Source organism: Mytilus edulis, chromosome 2 (assembly GCF_963676685.1).
Source record: "Mytilus edulis chromosome 2, xbMytEdul2.2, whole genome shotgun sequence".
Taxonomy (NCBI): Eukaryota; Metazoa; Mollusca; class Bivalvia; order Mytilida; family Mytilidae; genus Mytilus; species Mytilus edulis.
In genome coordinates, this window is record NC_092345.1 from 39,672,159 (window position 1) to 39,692,136 (window position 19,978).

Genomic DNA, 19,978 nt, shown 5'->3' on the forward strand with positions numbered 1-19,978 from the left:
AAGGATATGACAACATATGTCACACTTTGATCACCGATGATGAAAGATATACAAAAAACTGCTGTTGATCACTGTTTCGTTAGGGGTCACAAAAACATTTTTCGTGCAAAAAATAGTCTGGTGACCCATATTTTTTTTTATTTCTTTTTAAAGCTCATTGTTATGACCATCTTATGTCAAATTTAAAAAAATATTCATTGGACCATTTTTTTGGAAATTTAAGAAAAATAGAAATTTTTAACAAAATCTGTGTTTTTTTTTTGTGGAGCAGTGTTGATGAAATTAGAGACGAAATCAATGAAAATGAATAAAACTGCCATTATTAGTGTTTTATTTACATTTTAAATAATAATTTTGTAATAAATGAAGAACAAACCCTTCAAAATACTTTCAAAGGCTTGAAAAAAATCCAGAGTTTCTACATCAGGTATGTATTTATGCATACACGTGATGTACCAACTTTGGTGACCGTTACCATGGAAACGAGTCTGGTGACATACTATTTTTAACTCAAATTTTCATAGAGGCCATTGCATAGTATATGTATGCAAATTTTAAGAAAAATTCAATGGTGAAAAAAAATTTGCTATATCTGTAGGGATCCACCTTAAGGAGTAATTGTCCCTTATAGTCAATTTTTAACAATTTTTATTAATTTTTGTAAATTTTTGTAAATTTTACAAAATATTTTCCTCTGTATTTAAAGGGCCAAGTTTATTATAGATAGAGAAAATTGTAAGTAGCAAGAATGTTCAGTAAAGTAAGATCCACAAACATCACAATCACCAAAACACAATTTTGTTATAAATTTATCTGTGTCCTTTGTTTAATATGCACATAGACCAAGGTGAGCGACACAGGCTCTTTAGAGCCTCTAGTTTCTTTTGTTCCATAATATTCAAATTATTTCTGTTATATTATATATCAGCTTGGAAATACCTAGACACATGTTGATTTTAAAAGGGATCTTTTGATAAATAACTAATTTTATAAAATTATTAAATATTAGTTACCTGATGAAAAGCTCTACCATTTCATTATTTTTCATGAAATAAATAAAACAATTTTTTTTTTATGGCCCCTCAACGAAGTTGTTGGTGCCATATAGTTTTACCCTTGTCCGTAATTCAGAAATTCCGTAATTCCAAAAATCACGACTGATCAATTGTACCTTATTAGTTTCTTAATAATTCTATCAGAACAGAGCCTTGAGTAAATAATAGCATCATTCCGAAATTCCGTCATTCCACAACAAACCATTATACAGAGTTTTTTTCTAAACACCTTCAGATATTGGGCTGATTTTTGGTATGTGAGTTAACCATGATGAGTTACAGATCAAGTTTAAGTTTCCTTCCGCTCCGCTAATTTTTGCCGAAATTAAGGGCTTTGGACTTTGATAAATTGTTGAAAATCACAGTTATACAGACTTTTTTTGTAAACTCTTTCAGATATTGGGCTGATTTTTCGTATGTGACTTAACCATGATGAGTTACAGATCAAGTTTAAGTTTCCTTCCGCTCCCCTAAATTTTGCCGAAATTATGGGCTTTGTTTGGACTTTGATAAATTGTTGAAAATCACAGTTATACGGACTTTTTTTCTAAACTCTTTCAGATATTGGGATGATTTTTGGCATGTGAGTTAACCAAGATGAGTTACAGATAAAGTTTAAGTCTTTTCTGCTCGGCTAATTTTTGCAAAAATTATGGGCTATGGACTTTGATAAATTGTTGAAAATCAGTTATACAGACTTTTTTTCTAAACGCTTTTAGATATTGGGCTGATTTTTGGTATGTGAGTTACTCATGATGAGTTACAGATCAAGTTAAATTTTTTTCCGCTCCACTAATTTTTGCCAAAATTAAGGGTTTACAACTTTGAAAATTGTTGAAAATCACAGTTATAGAATTTATTTTTATAAGCCTCCAGATTTTCAGCTGATTTTTTATATGTGAGACTACCATCATGTTTGTGTCCACATGTGTTATTGAAATTGCAGATTTTTCAACTTCTTGAGATGGGACCATTCGTGTCGCTTTGACACATCAAGTTTTTTTATAAAATACATGGAGAATAAGTTCCTTTCAACGAATTTTTACAGTAAACTAGACTTTTGCAAAAAAAAAAAAAAAAATCGTGGAAGGACAGACTAAAAATTTCAGTGATGGTCCAAGACCACAATTAATTCTTAGTGCATTTCTTTTAGAACATAAATGTATATTAAAAAAATCCCACCTGTGCTTTCTCAATGAAATTTTTGCAGTATGTTGTGCTACTTTTGGGACAAATTATATCAAAATTATAGAAAACTTCATCGGCTCTTAACTCAAAATATGGACAATTTTATGTTTAGGGCGTCTTGAAATCTTTTGACAGCTTCCGAAGTGCTAATTTTTAACCTTTTTCAGCTGGACTAAATCACCACTTTCCTTTAAAATTATGGACCCAAATTTTTTTACAGTGTAATTTAACCCCCCTACTTGTAATTTGAGGCATAAAATATGGAGAAATAAATCTGGAAGGGGTATAAAAAATATTGGCAAGTAACCCAGTCAACACTAGGGACTATATTTGTGGTCAACGAAAATCAAGGGACGACAATTGTGGTCTCGGACCTAATAGGATAGACCAAACTTAATAAAACTTGGTATGACTAAAGCTTAATAAATTATAACACTGCTTACAAAGTTCCATAACAATAGAATATATATTATAAACAGTATGTTAAATTCTATACTCAACTTTGCGTGTTAAATTTTGACGTTAATATTGAAAAATTTCAACTATCAACATTTGGGGCTTTAAAAATTAAAGCATTGCAAAATAATACTTTTAAATGCCTTAATATATCAATTATCATGTACTAAATGCAATAGAGTACTCATTTGATTTGTCAGACTTAGCATAATTATTCAAAAGTCAAATTTATATGAGCCTGCGCCTAAAAATTGAGGTTTTTCAATGAAGGGGGGCCTTACATGAAGATGTAATATTTTCCTGCAATTTTAAATTTGTGAAGCTTTTTGGTTATAAATAATCCTTACATATGTATTGAATGTACTTTAAATGGAAAGAAAAGTTACAAATAACATATCATATTAGTTTAAAAGGGTCTTAGGCCAAGTAAGACTGGAAATAATTTAGGGTCAATTTAGGCCATGCCACATATTTACATTAAAAAATGCATATTGAGGCTATAAGAAATAAAAAAAATTGTGTCTTTTTTATCATTTCTATACTCATGTGACATGATACAACAAATCTGAGCACAAAATGACTCTTGCATTTAACTTTTCTTGCAGACAGTATGGTCTGATACAATCATTTTTGCCTTATTAGTGAAAAACATGCAATTTAGTCTAAACAGGCTTATATTTGAACTACTTGCTATCCTACAGAAGAAAAGAAATATGTTATGTGTAATGAAACAGGTACAATAGACATTGTAAAGTGCTTTTTATACAAATTTAGTGAGGTCTATATTATGGACTTCAACTTTTATGTACCAAGCTCCCCACTTTTGACTTCATCCAAACAGGGCGTTAGACAAGGGTCATTTATACAACACATTTTGCACATATCCTCTGAGATAACCTTCTTTTCTGTAGATTCAGAGTTTATAAATAAGTAACAGAACTGGATAAAGGCATAGAAACACAAATATTGACACATGAAAACCTGTCAGATAGAAATTCAGGATGCCATTTATGCATCAACATTGAAAAAGCTATAAAATGCCTATTTTGACCATAAAATACTAAAATTGGTCATTTTTGCAGAAATTCTATAAAATAAAAGTTTAAATCCTTTAGTTTCATGCTATTTGACAAATTGACACCATCAAATCATTTAGGGAAGTTGCCAAAGTACAGATTCTATATTTACAGATTTCACCTCTTAGGTCCGAGACCACAATTAATTCTTAGTTCATTTCTTTTAGAACATAAATGTAAATTAAAAAAATCCCACCTGCGCTTACTCAATGAAATTTTCACAGTATGTTGTGCTACTTTTGGGACAAATTATATCAAAATTATACAAAACTTCATCGGCTCTAACTCAAAATATGGAAAATTTTATGTTTAGGGCGTCTTGAAATCTTTTGACAGCTTCCGAAGTGCTAATTTTTAACCTTTTTCAGCTGGACCAAATCACTACTTTCCTTTAAAATTCTGGACCCAAATTTTTTTACAGTGTAATTTAACCCCCTACTTGCAATTTGAAAAAATGTTTGAGGCATAAAACATGGAGAAATAAATCTGGAAGGGGTGTAAAAAATATTGGCAAGTAACCCACTGTCAACACTAGGGACTATATTTGTGGTCAACGAAAATCAAGGGACGACAATTGTGGTCTCGGACCTGATTGAAGCCTTATAACACTAGATAACACAAACGATTTTTTTCTCTCAAAATTATGCATTTTTTAGATACAGTTGTAATGTATGTGGTCAAGTATTTTTAGTAAACATTTGTTATTCTCACACACCTTCTCTGTTGTTATGTCTCATCAGAAAGGTATTTCACTTGACCCATAAATTAATTTTTTTATTACTGTGAATTGTAAATGTTATTAAATCAACCTATAGCCTTAATATATAAAAATGATAGAATCTGAAGCGAGATGATATATCAGATATTTTCTCAATAAGTTTTGAAGACAGAATAGTTAAAGTCATATGAAACGAGTGACTGGTGAAAAATACGGTCTATCCAATTATTGAACCAATGCATGTATATATCATCAACTTGTCTTCTGTGCACGATTTTATCTTTTATACGCAAACATTTCATATAATCATCAATTTTTTCTCTCTCTGTCTGTTATTGTGTGAAAATATGGCCTCTGTCTGTTATTGTGTGAAAATATGGCAGCTACTTAATTGTCGTGTTTTAAAGCCGTAAACAATCAACAAAGACACATGGATATTGAGCATGTGTATAACATATGTACAATCAGATAATAGTTTATTTAAATGACAGATCCATGCGTATTGTGATCACTGGATTTTTACCAGTAGGGTCACGCTGAGGTCACTTGCATACTGCTAATATGTCTGCGAGTTGCTTCCTGGAAGCAAGCAATTAAAAAAAAGTAAACTTCTTCTAAACGTGGATAAATTAAAGAATTTTCATCAGAATAAAAGTAGATGTACATAACTTTTATAATGAAAACTATCCATTTATTTTTTTTAATTTGAGGTTTCATATGACTTTAACTCAAACATGCAGTGCACTTGACTTTCTCTTTTCGATGCAAATATTACCAATTTTTAGGATTTTTTCCCAAAAAACAATCGTGTGGGGAGAATTTTTTCGGCAGAATTTATGCTTATGCACAAAAACGATCCACTTGGATTTGAACCTGCCACCATCAACTGTTTTATGCAACTAATTTAAAAGTTTTCAAATATATCTAGGCTTTATATTGCAATTCAAGCAAAAGAAAGTTTATAAGATGCAAAAATTCCTAAATTATGCACCTTTATTAAACTTTAAAGCCCATAGTAACAGATGTTAACATTTCAAATATATCAATTTTGCTTTTTTTTACCTTCTCGAACAAAGAGGTCCATTTCTTTAATTTAATTTCAACTGGGTATCTCCTGATTTATTTTTGTGTCATAATCCTATATTATGTCAAAAATTTGATCACAATCCAAATTCAGACAAATAAAGCTTGAAAATTTTGTCCAAACATACCATCTGCACTTGGCAAAGCATTTATTTAAAAATGATAAGTATCTCTGAAACTAAGACTCGGTTCATACTAGGACATTTTTATCTATTTAAACTAGACCGGTTCACTTTAGATCAGTTTAAGGGCTAATGTGAACGCATTGAATCGATCTTCAATCGGTCTAAACTAAAACACCAAAAGAGGTAGTTTAGTTTGAATCAATCTAAAGTAAACCGATCTTACTTCAGATGTGAACGCAGAGATCGGTTTAAACTAGTACGATTGAATCGAAAATAATGTATGCGCATGTATATCGGCAAAACTATCTCAGAGGTTGGTTGTTTAACCCATATTTCTCTGTTAAAAGACCTTTAAAACAAACTGTAAACATGTTGTCTTCGCCATAGCATAGATTTGCAAAATCTGTGTCTTCTTTTCTTATGTTGATTTTTTTTCTTTGCAGGAACCGCAGTATTTCTGGGGTCGTATTGTAACTTCGTTGCTACAGTTATTGTTTTCCAAATTAAAGAAAACTGCAATAACACCAGTATCAAAATTTTAAATTGTGATGCAAGAGAAACAATAACTTTATCCATTTTTTTCCCAAGTGTGTGTATCAGCTAATCAGCACATGAATTTGATAAATCAGTTCTATTTATACACAGTGTTTACAGTTTTACGAGCAAAAAGGTTAGATCGATTGCGTTTTTAATTGTAGTGTGAACGCAGTGGTTCATATTAGACCGATAGAGATCGATATGATTAAATATAATGTGAACGCTAACTGGTTTTATTTAGATGGATTCAAATTAGATCGATAAAAAAAAATGCTAGTGTGAACAGGGTCTTAAGCAAAAGTATAATGGTTGCATTATTTCATGCATCAATTGTAAATAAAAATATCAGGTGAGCGACACAGTCACCTTTATCTATTAATTTTGGCCCCATTTTTATATTGGTTTACATTAAGGAACAAAGGGTCCAAATTTTAACTTTGTTTGATTTAAACATAAAATGAATTTCTGGGGTTCTTTAATATGCTGAATCTAAACATATATTGAGATTTTTGTCTAGCCTGCAACTCCTACTCAGAAAGAATCACATAGGAATTGTAATCTGTGGGCGACGTTAACAAACCAAGCAATAGTTCTACTATATTTGCTGTATTGAATGATTGAAAGGTGTCCAACTTGCAGCGGTCATCTGACCTTGATCTAATTTTCACAGTTCAGTGATTAAAGTTAAATTTTTGTGTTATGGTTGTTTTTCTTATACTATATATATGCAATAGATCAACTATATTTGGTGTATGAAATTTTTTTATCATGTACATGTCAGTCTGGCATGTTTTATTTTACCTTGACTTCATTTTTATACCCACGCTTTAAAAAAGTAGGGTATACTGTTTTACCTCTGTCTGAGCAAAGGTTCATGGTTCTTTCCCCACTCTAGTGAAAAAATTTCAGGAACTGAATTTTTCAGCTCTCCCTTGACACCATTTGCAAGAATGGTCTTGAGGTAACGATGATAGTCCATCAGAAGGAGACAATAAATGACTGATCCGTGTTAAGAGAGAGTCATATATCTTGCACGTAAAAGACACCCTTGTAGATTTCAAAAAAGAGCAGGCTAATGCAACTACAAGGTAGCACTCTCACACGCAAAGTGGAAAAGGATTAATATAAGTTGCTATAACTTGTTCCCAATCCACTATAAATAAATAAATAAATATTTTTAAACTAAGAAGGTGAAACATTTAAGGGTGTGCACTATGATTATTTTAGACCCTGTTTTCAAGTATGTCCAAATCAGGGCCAAAATTAAACTTTTTTTTTTGTTTGATTTCAAGAAAAAATTCAATATATGGGATTCTTCTAAATAAAACCATGTATTTGTATCTTGGATTTGTGGCCCATTATCAGATTTGTCCCCATTGAGCTCTGAAGAGTCCAAAGTTCTTGGGTTCTATGATGTGCAAACTTTGATTATGGATATTTGAAAATTTCAAACATTTAAATCTTGCACCACATTCATTCTGTGGCAGAAACTCATGCTATGTAAAATATTTAATCAGAATCCAATGAGAGCTATATAAAGCTTGAATGTGTTGTCCATTCTTGCCAGAACTGTTCAGGGTACAAACTCTGTGGTTGTATCAAGCTGCATCCTGTGGAGCTTTAATTAATAGAAATATTGAATGAAAACTGGGATTGAGCCAAAGAGACATCAAGTAAACATAAGAGTAGAATACAGCCCAAGGCCACCATAGGTCTTCAATTTACCCTGAATTGGGTTTCAGCAAGCCTGTAAACAATAAGGTTCAGCTTAATGGACGTCACACTGAACTCAGAAACATACAACAGCACCAAAATTAAAAAAAAAACACACAGAATATATGCTAGAGGTTCCTGACTTCAAACAGGTGCAAAACTGTGGTGGAAAAAAACATTGTTATGTGAGATCCCTCTATACCTCTAGCCATTATGAAATAACCAAACAAGATTGGTAGATTAAACAATACAGCATATTCAGTTGTAGGTTTCATAAGTTTGATTAACCAATCACACATTAAATGTATTATTTAAGTTCTTCTATGAAACAGGGGTGTGGGAGATATTAAGGTTAGTAAATATATTTTTCAGGCAAGGTGACCAGGTTGGAGAACCTTTTATAGATGATTACATCTCTACACAAGAACAGGTAAGTCATGTTTTAGGTCCATACTGTAGGTAAGAAATGTTGACTGACATCTGTTCATACATCAGATGAAGAGGTGGCTTTTCTTTTATGAAAACAATCAGTCCTAAAAAATGTGAATCTGAGTTGTATCTAATAGCGTCTACTAGCATTTGAAAATAAAGGGTAGAAATTCAGGGGCTTATTGAGTGTGACCTATAGCTATAGACAGATTCATATGATTAATAGTCCTTGAAGGGGACTTAAGGTTTGCGCTCTGTCTGCCTGTCTGTCTTGTCTATCTGTCAGTCCTGCAAATCAGTTTTCCAGACTTTTTTTCTTTATGCTTGAAGATATTGATTTGATATTTGGTGTATTGTTTTATCATGACAAGTTACAGACCAAGTTCATCTTTCAAGAGTTTAGCTTTTCTCTTTGTTCAGTTAAATCCCTTTCACTATGATTAAATTTTTGATGAAATACTTATTAATTACTAGATTTCTGTTCAAAGGGAAATAATTCATTTTTTTAAAGATAGAAAATTCACTAAAATATTTAGTTTTCCAACTTTTCTTTTGTCATTCTTGAAGATATTAATTTGATAATTAGAATATAGTTTTATTATGACAAGTTACAGATCAAGTTGGAATTTTGTTCTGGTCTGATGATTTTGTACAGGGTTATGGTCTTTGGACATGGAAAAAAAGTTTTGCGGTCGTATATTGGTATGGCGTCGTCGTCGTCCGAAGACACATTGGTTGTCGCACTATAACTTTAGTTTAAGTGAATAGAAATCTATGAAATTTAAACACAAGGTTTATGACCACATAATGAAGGTTGGGATTGATTTTGGGAGTTTTGGTCCCAACAGTTTAGGAAAAAGGGGCCAAAAAGGGGCCCAAGTAAGCATTTTTCTTGGTTTTCGCACAATAACTTTAGTATAAGTAAACACAAATCTATGAAATTTTAAAATAAGGTTAATGACCACAAAAGGAAGGTTGGGATTGATTTTTGGAGTTTTGGTCCCAACAGTTTAGGAATTAGGTGCCAAAAAAAAGGTCCCAAATAATCATTTTTCTTGGTTTTTGCACAATAACTTTAGTATAAGTAAATAGAAATCTATGAAATTTTAACACAAGGTTTATGACCACAAAAGGAAGGTTTGGATTGATTTTGGGAGTTTTTGTCCCAACAGTTTAGGAATTAGGGGCCAAAAGGGTCCAAAATTAAACTTTGTTTGATTTCATCAAAAAATGAATTATTGGGGTTCTTTGATATGCCAAATCTAACTGTGTATTCAGATTCTTAATTTTTGGTCCTGTTTTCAAATTGGTCTACATTAAGGTCAAAAGGGTCCAAAATTAAACTTAGCTTGATTTTAACAAAAATTGAATTCTTGGGGTTCTTTGATATGCTGAATCTAAACATGTACTTAGATTTTTTATTATGGGGCCCAGTTTTCAAGTTGGTTCAAATCGGGGCCAAAATTATTATATTAAGTATTGTGGAATAGCAAGAAATTTTCAATTGCACAGTATTCCGCAATAGCAAGAAATCTTCAATTGCACGGTATTGTGCAATAGCAAGAAATTTTAAATTGCACAGTATTGCGCAATAGCAAGAAATCTTCCATAGCACAGTATTGTGCAATAGCAAGAAATCTTCAATTGCACAGTATTGTGCAATAGCAAGAAATATCTAATTACACAATATTGCGCAATAGCAAGAAATTTTCAATTGCACAGTTTTGTGCAATAGCAAGAAATATTCAATTGCACAGTATTGTCCCGTTTTCAAATTGGTCTACATTAAGGTCCAAAGGGTCAAAATTTAAACTTTGTTTGATTTCAACAAAAATTGATTATATGGGGTTCTTCAATATGCTGAATCTAACCATGTATTTAGATTTTTAATATTTGGGCCCGGTTATCAAATTGGTCCACATTGAGGTCTAAAGGGTCTAAAATTGAACATTATTTGATTTCATCATAAATTGAATTCTTGGGGTTCTATGATATGCTGAATCTAACCATGTATTTAGATTTGGGATATTGGACCATAATAGGTAAATGTCCATTTTTTGTCGAGCCTGCAACTTATGTTGCAGAAAGCTCGACATAGGGATAGTGATCCGGCGGCGGCGTTAGCTCACTTCTTAAAAGCTTTATATTTTAGAAGGTGGAAGACCTGGATGCTTCATACTTTGTATATAGATGCTTCATGTTACGAAGTTTCCGTCAGTCACATGTCCAATGTCCTTGACCTCATTTTCATGGTTCAGTGACCACTTGAAAAAAAAGTTCAATTTTTTTGTAATGTTGAATTCTCTCTTATTATAAGTAATAGGATAACTATATTTGATATGTGCGTACCTTGCAAGGTCCTCGTGTCTGTCAGACTATTTTCACTTGACCTTTCCCTCATTTCATGGATCAGTGAACAAGGTTAAGTTTTGGTGGTCAAGTCCATATCTCAGATACTATAAGCAATAGGGCTAGTATATTCGGTGTATGGAAGGACTGTAAGGTGTACATGTCCAACTGGCAGGTGTCATCTGACCTTGACCTCATTTTCATGGTTCAGTGGTTATAGTTAAATTTTTATGTTTTGGTTTTGGGGTTATGGCCCAAAATGTTTTGGAATTAGGGGCCAAAATAAAGGGGGAAAAATAGGTTTTATCTGGTCAATGGACATTTAAGACAATTCAAAAGCAGTGAAAGGAAGGTAATTCAAAAACATTTAACATAAAATGTTTGGTATGATTGGATTTACTTACCTTACACTACTTGTAAATTATATATAAAGAAATGTCAGGTTTTGGACTAATTGCAAAAAAATGGGGGATGGTAGTAGTTTTCGCTTTTATATTTTTCCAAATTTCTCAAATTCCAAATATTTGAAAAGTTTGAAGAAGAAAACTTTAATTGCGCAATAGATTTGTAAGATCTTGTCATTTGTTTTGTGTCAGAAACTCATATTATGTAAAACAAATTTGATCAGAATCCAAATTCAGAGCTGTAGCAAGCAATACTTACCCCAACTGTTCCAGGTTCAACCTCTGCGGTTGGTACATAATAAAGCTGCGCCTTAATGAGCATATGATTGTGTTTTGGTCTGTTTTTCTTTTACGGTATGCAATAGGACTACTATATTTGGTGTATGAAATGATTGTTAGGCGTACATGTCTAGCTGGCAGGTGTAATCTGACCTTGACCTTATTTTCATAGTTCAGTGGTCAAAGTTAAATTTTCAAGTTTTGGTCTTTTTTTCTTGTACTATATGCAATAGGTCAACTATATTTGGTGTAAAGAAATAATTTTGAACTTAATTTCAGTCCCACAGGTTTTATTTGACCTTGACCTCATTTTCAGGGTTCATTTCTCAGTATTCAGTTTTCGTGTTTTGGTCTGTTTTTCTTAAACTATAAGCAATAGGCCAACTATATTTGTTGCATGGATGAATTGTTAGCTCTATATGTCTGCCTGGCATGGTTCATCTGATCTTGACCTCATTTTCATGGTTCATTGGTCAATGTTTAGTTTTCTTGGTTAATGTTCAGTTTATGTGACAGTTGTAATAATGCTTTATATTTAGGACTATCAACATAATATCAATGATAAATAAAGAAGGCGGGACATTTCAGCGTGTGCACTCTTGTTCTTGTTCTTTGAGATAAATTGTTTGTTATTCTGTAAAAACTTTTTGTCTAAGTGATATATGTATATAATTGTTTTGTTGTGTGAAGTCTGGAGCTGGCATGTCAGTTAACTGCTAGTAGTCTGTTGTTATTTATGTATTATTATCATTTTGTTTATTTTCTTTGGTTACATCTTCTGACATCAGACTCGGATTTCTCTTGAACTGAATTTTAATGTGCATATTGTTATGCGTTTACTTTACTACATTGGTTAGAGGTATAGGGGGAGGGTTGAGATCTCACAAACATGTTTAACCCCGCCGCATTTTTGCGCCTGTCCCAAGTCAGGAGCCTCTGGCCTTTGTTAGTCTTGTATTATTTTAATTTTAGTTTCTTGTGTACAATTTGGAAATTAGTATGGCGTTCATTATCACTGGACTAGTATATATTTGTTTAGGGGCCAGCTGAAGGACGCCTCCGGGTGCGGGAATTTCTCGCTACATTGAAGACCTGTTGGTGACCCTCTGCTGTTGTTTTTATTTGGTCGGGTTGTTGTCTCTTTGACACATTCCCCATTTCCATTCTCAATTTTATCTGTCAATTTTAATTTTTACTTGATCCTGTTTGGGGTTCCAGATTTGAAAATTTATTAGATAATGATACATGTGAAACTCCCGACGGGAGTACAATAATCCTGTTTTCATTGGTCTCTTCCTGTTCTCCCGTTGAGGAGTCAAAAAACAATGAATCTCTATGAAATTTTAGAAGAAGGTTCAATACCACAAAAGAAAGGTTAGGATTGATTTTGGGGCTTATGGTACCAACAGTTAAAGGAGACAGATGAATATAAGTGCTTGATGCTTGTTTCTGAATCCTAATTAAGGTCTTTCCTTTCTTAAATGGAAAGACCTTACTGTATTTTGTTTGTTTATTATTATTAAGGTCTTTCCTTTCTTAAATGGAAAGACCTTACTGTATTGCGTTTGTTTATTATTATTATTATTATTATTATTATTATTATTCTTTTTCTTCCGCCGTTTTCAAAGTCGAAAAACAAGAAAAGTACGCAACATATACAAATGATCTTTGGTATCATGTATCAAGGGTATAATATCTTTCTTGTATTAGAAGAACCAAGATTTACTATTTACCTTATAGGAGTTATCTCTCCAATTACAAAAAACACTGTTATCACTACTCCTCATAAACTATAAGACTTAGCGGCAAATGTTGTTTTTTTAAATGTTCCTTGTCAAAAGTTACAACTTCAAATAAATTTAACCGAAGCGATCCAGTGACCTATTATAGGAGTTATTTCCCCTTGAATATTTAAATTTTCGATATGCATATAAATCTCATGAACCGTAAGTCATAAAGACTGCGGGTCTTCAGATTTGAGTTCATTGGACCAAAACTAGAAAATATAGGTCAAGGTCAAAGGTCAAGGTCATATTTTAGATTTTCAAAAGTTTTTCATTTCCCTATAACTATTGAACGGTTATAGATACAGAAAAATTAAGCAGTAAAAAATGATTGGTACTTCAAGGGGCAACTTTTTTACATTATGACTATACTGATTTTACCATCATGTAAGGGACATAACTCCCATTGATGGTTTTTAAAAAGCCATTTTTAGGCAAAACTCTTTAACAAAAGGTCCTTGACCCATACGGTCTTTTGCAATGACCTTGTGGAGCAATGACCTTGACGAAGGTCACAAGGTCAAAGGTCAAGGTCATCAAATTATGTGTTTTTTGGCACTATTTAAACAGTTTTATGAGTTTTTGAATTCCAATCAATCAATCAATCAATCAATCAATCAATCAATCAATCAATCAATCAATCAATGCACGTTTCCGTTTCATGTGTTTCATACTGGATCCAAGGTTTTTTTTGTTGCTTGTTTTAATTGACCCTTTTCAACGTGTTTAACCAACGTACGTGTTTAACCAACGTGTTTAACCAACATGTTAAACCAACGTGTTTAACCAACCAACCAATCAATCAATCAATGCTTGTTTCCGTATCATGTGTTTAATACGGGATCCAAGGTTGTTTTTTTTGCTCGTTTTAATTGACCCTTTCCAACGTGTTTAACCAACGTGTTTAACCAACATGTTTAACCAACATGTTTAACCAACGTGTTTAACTAACCAACCAACGTGTTTAACCAACCAACCAATCAATCAATGCATGTCACGTTTCATGTGTTTCATACGGGATCCAAGTTTTTTTTTTCGCTTGTTTTAATTGAGCCTATCCAATCAACGTGTTTAACCAACGTGTTTAACCAACATGTTTAACCAACATGTTTAACCAACGTGTTTAACTAACCAACCAACGTGTTTAACCAACCAACCAATCAATCAATGCATGTCACGTTTCATGTGTTTCATACGGGATCCAAGTTTTTTTTTTCGCTTGTTTTAATTGAGCCTATCCAACCAACGTGTTTAACCAACGTATTTAACCAACGTGTTTAACCAACATGTTTAACCAACGTGTTTAACTAACCAACCAACGTGTTTAACACAACCAACCAACCAATCAATCAATGCATGTCACGTTTCATGTGTTTCATACGGGATCCAAGTTTTTTTTCCGCTTGTTTTAATTGAGCCTATCCAGCCAACGTGTTTAACCAACATGTTTAACCAACGTGTTTAACCAACATGTTTAACAAACGTATTTAACTAACCAACCAATGTGTTTAACCAGCCAACCAATCAATCAATGCATGTTTCCGTTTCATGTGTTTAATACGGAATCCAAGGTCTCTTTTTTTTTCGCTTGTTTCAAGAGACCCTATATCAAGTGTTTAATTAATAAACCAATCATCCAACCAACCAACCAACTAATCAATAAATTAATCAATCAATATATATGATATTTTTATTTATGACAGTATAAATAAAAGAAAATGGAAGGAAAGACCTATCAATTATTCAAGAAGAATTGAACTTTAATTATTATTCTTTTTCTTCTGCCGTTTTTCAAACTTAATCGGTGAGAAAAGTACGCAAGATATCAAACTGAACTTTGGTATCAAGTATCGGGTTAATAAAAGCTATCTTGTATTAGGGGCACCGAAGTGTACTAATTACTTTATAGGAGTTATCTCCCCAATTACAAAAAACACTGTTATCGCTATAACTCATAAACTATAAGACTTAGCGGCAAATGGTTTTTTTTAAAATGTTCCTTGTCAAATGATACAAGTTCAAATAATTTTAACCGAAGCGATCCGGTGACTTAATATAGGAGTTATTTCCCCTTGAATATTTTAATTTTCGATATGCATATAAATCTCATGAACCGTAAGTCGTAAAGGCAGCGGGTCTTCAGATTTGAGTTCATTGGACCAAAACTTAAAAATATAGGTCAAGGTCATATTTTAGATTTTCAAAAGTTTTTCATTTCCCTATAACTATTGAACGGTTATAGATACAGAAAATTTAAGCAGTGAAAAATGATTGGTACTTCAAGGGGCAACTTTTTTACATTATGACTATATTGATTTTATCATCATGTAAGGGACATAACTCCCACTGATTGTTTTTAAAAAGCCATTTTTAGGCAAAACTCTTAAACAAAAGGTCCTTGACCCATAGGGTCTTTTGCAATGACCTTGTGGAGCAATGACCTTGATGAAGGTCACAAGGTCAAAGGTCAAGGTCATCAAATTTTGTGGTTTTGGCACTATTTAAACAGTTTTATGTGTGTTTGAATCCAAACCAACCAACCAACCAATCAACCAACCAATCAATCATTCAATCAACCAACCAACCAATCAGTGCATGCATGTTTGTTTCCGTCTCATGTGTTTAATATGGGGTTCGAGTTTCGGTTGTATCAAGAAATCCTATCCATCCAACCAACCAACCAACCAACCAACCAATCAATCAATCAATCAACCAATCAATATATATGACAGTTTATTCATGACAGTATAATTTTAAAAAAAATGGAAGGAAAGACCTATCAATTATTCAAGAAGAATTGAACTTTAATATTGATCTTACATCTCTTCTGAAAAAAAAATCCACCTCCTTGTTATCACTTAAACACTAAAACTACAAGTCCAATCGACCCCAAACTTTGCAGTCAGCAGGGCATACATGTACTAAAGGTTCATAAAACGTGGTGCCGATATCTCTCAAGACTTTTCCTAGAGGAAAAAAATGGCAATGCCGTAAAAATTGCTTGCTAGGTCCGTAAATCTCAGTGAAATGCTACAATAAAATGTCCGCTCCTATATTGAAATACTTATCTGTGTTACAAACTGGTGCTGAAAAATGTACATTTTAAGAAAATAATCGTTAAATGTGTATTAAAGTTCCACCGGTTCAATTAAATCCAAAACATGCACTGCTGGTGAACTGTGATCAGAATGTCAATTTCCTACAATGACAAAAGAAATTACATTGTGTACATTCCGTCTCTATACATGTTGTCTGTTCAACATCCCGACCTAAAGAGAAATAAAAAGACTAAGTTTTCGGTATTATATACCCGCGTCACGTGATGTCTCCTCAATCTGGCGCGCGCGCTGGACCTAAAATAAAATTAAAACTTTCCAAACTAAACATGAAACTTCTCCGGTAACACAATACTATAGACCCCTTACAGAAACAAACAAACAAACCCCCCCCCCCCCCCCAATCAATCTATGTTTCAAAGGGGGAAAGACCGTTTACAATTGCTTTTTAAAAGCAATTGATTTATATTTGTGAATGTGTTTATAAAATATACTTGTATTATTCATACTTGTTTACATCAACAACTAGGGACCAAAAAGGGTAAAAAAACAAGCATTTTTGTAGTTTCAGGACAATATCCTGTTTGTAAATGTATGGATCTCTCTGACATTGTACAACAAGGTTCCATATTAAAAAGGGAAGGCTGGGATTGACTTTTTGGGTAATTCCCTGAAACATGCAGAAATAGAGGCCAAAAAAGGGGCCAAAAACGAGAATTTTTCTAGTCCAAATAATAACGTGTGTTTAAGTGTATGGATCTTTCTAAAATTGTACTACAAGGTTCAATACTACAAAGGTAACACTGGGATTTTTTGGGTATTTACAAAGTGCAACCTATACAATATTCTAATGTAATTACAGGTTGTTGACTATTTGACACAGTATTCTGGTATAAAGCCAGGTGATCTTGATCCATCTGTATCCTCACGGTACTTAACAACGCTGAAGTCAACATACCTGAAGTTGAGATATCTGGTACAGTCTGGAGTAATATTTATTGGTCATGGATTGAAAAAAGATTTCAGAGTAATCAATCTTTATGTGAGTATATTAATGGCAAGTGATGTTATGCCAACACTTTGTGTCTGTCTTCTTCGTAAACTATTTCAAGAATCTTCTCCTCTGAAACTACACGGCCAAATTATGTAACCTTCAAACTTTTATCTAAATGTTCTATACAGTATATAGTTTATAAATTGTATCAGAAGTTTATAGAACATGCAGTTTTTTGTCGAGCCTGCAACTTTTGTTGCAGAAAGCTCGACATAGGGATAGTGATCCGGCGGCGGCGGTGGTGTTAGCTAACTTCTTAAAAGCTTTATATTTTAGAAGGTGGAAGACCTGGATGCTTCATACTTTGTATATAGATGCCTCATGTTACGAAGTTTTCGTCAGTCACATGTCCAATGTCCTTGACCTCATTTTCATGGTTCAGTGACCACTTGAAAAAAAAGTTGAGATTTTTTGTAATGTTGAATTCTCTCTTATTATAAGAGGTTCATTGCACAGTGCTAAGTTTTTGTGTTTTGGTCTATTTTTCTTAAACTATAAGTAATAGGTCAACTATATATGTTGTATAGAAGCATTGTTAGCTGTACATGTCTGCCTGGCATGGTTCATCTGACCTTGACCTCATTTTCAAGGTTCATTGGTCTTTGTTTAGTTATCTTGGTTAATGTTAAGTTTATGTGACAGTTGTATTAAAGCTTAGCTTTATACTTAGGACTATCAACATAATATCAATGATTAGTATAGAAGGCGAGACATTTCAGCGTGTGCACTCTTGTGGCTTTTTCATATGCAGCCATTTTAGCCATAGGGTCCACATGAACCTTAATCTGAAATCTTGAGGATAAAAAATTTCTCTATCCCCCCCCAAATTTTTAAATACATCATAAAAGTATTAAAATAGAAACTGACATAAATAATCATGGCTAAAATTTACAATACAACATTTCTTTGTTACAAAACCATTGTAAGGGAGGTAACTCTTCATGCTTTAAAAACTTGCATGACTTTACAAAGCAATGTAAGGGAGATTATCCAAATATAACATTGTAAAAATTATATTTAAAATTTTATTTAATGTTTATCAGGGATCTCTATGACCTGTTTAATGATTGTGCCCCACCATCGTTCAAATATCTTCGACCATCGTCAAATGACCAGCGCCATCGTAAAATTGTCTTGCGCCATCAATCAAATTTATTTCCCCTGACACCATTGTTTTTATACGACCGCAAAAATTAAAAAAATTTTGGTCCTATATTGATATCACTTTGGCGTTGGCGTCTTCGTCCGAATACTTTTGGTTTTCGCACTATAACTTTAGTATAAGTCAATAGAAATCTATGAAATTTAAACACAAGGTTTATGACCACAAAAGGAAGGTTGGGATTGATTTTGGGAATTTTGGTCCCAACAGTTTAGGAAAAAGGGGCCAAAAGGTGCCAAAATAAGCATTTTCTTGGTTTTCGCACTAAAACTTAAGTTTAAGCAAATAGAAATCTATGAAATTTTGACACAAGGTTTATGACCACAAAAGAAAGGTTGGGAATGATTTTGGGAGTTTTGGTCCCAGCAGTTTAGGAATTAGGGGCCAAAAAAGGGCCCAAATAAGCATTATTCTTGGTTTTCGCACAATAACTTTAGTATTAGTAAATAGAAATCAATGAAATTGAAACACAAGGTTTATGACTACAAAAGAAAGGTTGGGATTGATTTTGGGAGTTGAGGTCCCAACAGTTTAGGAATTAGGGGCCAACAAGGGCCCAAATATGCATTTTTCTTGGTTTTGCACCATAACATTAGTATAAGTAGTTAGAAATCTATGAAATTTCAACACAAGGTTTATGACCATAAAAGGAAGGTTGGGATTGATTTCGGGAGTTTTGGTCCCAACAAATTAGGGGCAAAAAGGGGCCAAAATTAAACTTTGTTTGATTTTATCAAAAATTGAACTATTGGGGTTCTATGATATACCGAATCTAACTGTGTATTTAGATTCTTAATTTTTGGTCCCGTTTTCAAATTGGTCTACATAAAGGTCCAAAGGGTCCACAATTAAACTTAGTTGGATTTTAACAAAAATTGAATTCTTGGGGTTCTTTGATATGCTGAATCTAAACATGTACTTAGATTTTTGATTATGGGCCCAGTTTTCAAGTTGGTCCAAATCGGGGTCCAAAATTAAACTTTGTTTGATTTCAACAAAAATTGAATATATGGGGTTCACATTGAGGTCTAAAGGTTCCAATTACTTAAGTACAAAACATAATTTAAAAGCAGTGTAAGGTTGGTAATTGAAACTCATTTTAATATCTCACCTACACTGCTCTTAAGTTATGTATATTGGAAATTTGCCAAAAACTTTATTATTAATAAATTCCATTGGAAATTTGCCAAAAACTTAAGTTTAATGAACTTGATTGGAAATTTGCCAATATAAAATGTTGAATTGGAGTTATATATCTTTGTCCAGAATAGTAGTTAAATCAACTTAAATCATGACTATATGACATTTTATATTTTATGATGTATTTAAATGAGTAGTTATTGTTGAAAACTCCATAAGAAATTTGAATTGAGATCATTTTGGAATAAGGGAAAGGGGGAGGTGAAAAAAATTAGTGGGGTTCAACTTTTCTTATTTCAGATTTCAGAAATGAAAAAGAAAATTTTTTCAAATATCAAAGGATTAATATTCAACAGCATACTGAATTGCT

The 19,978-nt window shown here is 32.8% G+C and overlaps 1 protein-coding gene across 6 annotated transcripts in view; it reads left to right on the forward strand.

The window, feature by feature from the left end:
• The window catches only part of LOC139510158 (PAN2-PAN3 deadenylation complex catalytic subunit PAN2-like), a 312,625-nt gene that overhangs the window by 281,353 nt on the left and 11,294 nt on the right, over window positions 1–19,978 (forward strand). For all 6 annotated transcript variants that reach the window (XM_071296503.1, XM_071296504.1, XM_071296507.1 and 3 more), the window contains 2 exons: window positions 8,324–8,381; window positions 17,115–17,294. In XM_071296503.1, coding sequence (XP_071152604.1) covers window positions 8,324–8,381; window positions 17,115–17,294 — 238 coding nt within the window. The remainder of the gene's footprint in view (window positions 1–8,323; window positions 8,382–17,114; window positions 17,295–19,978) is intronic.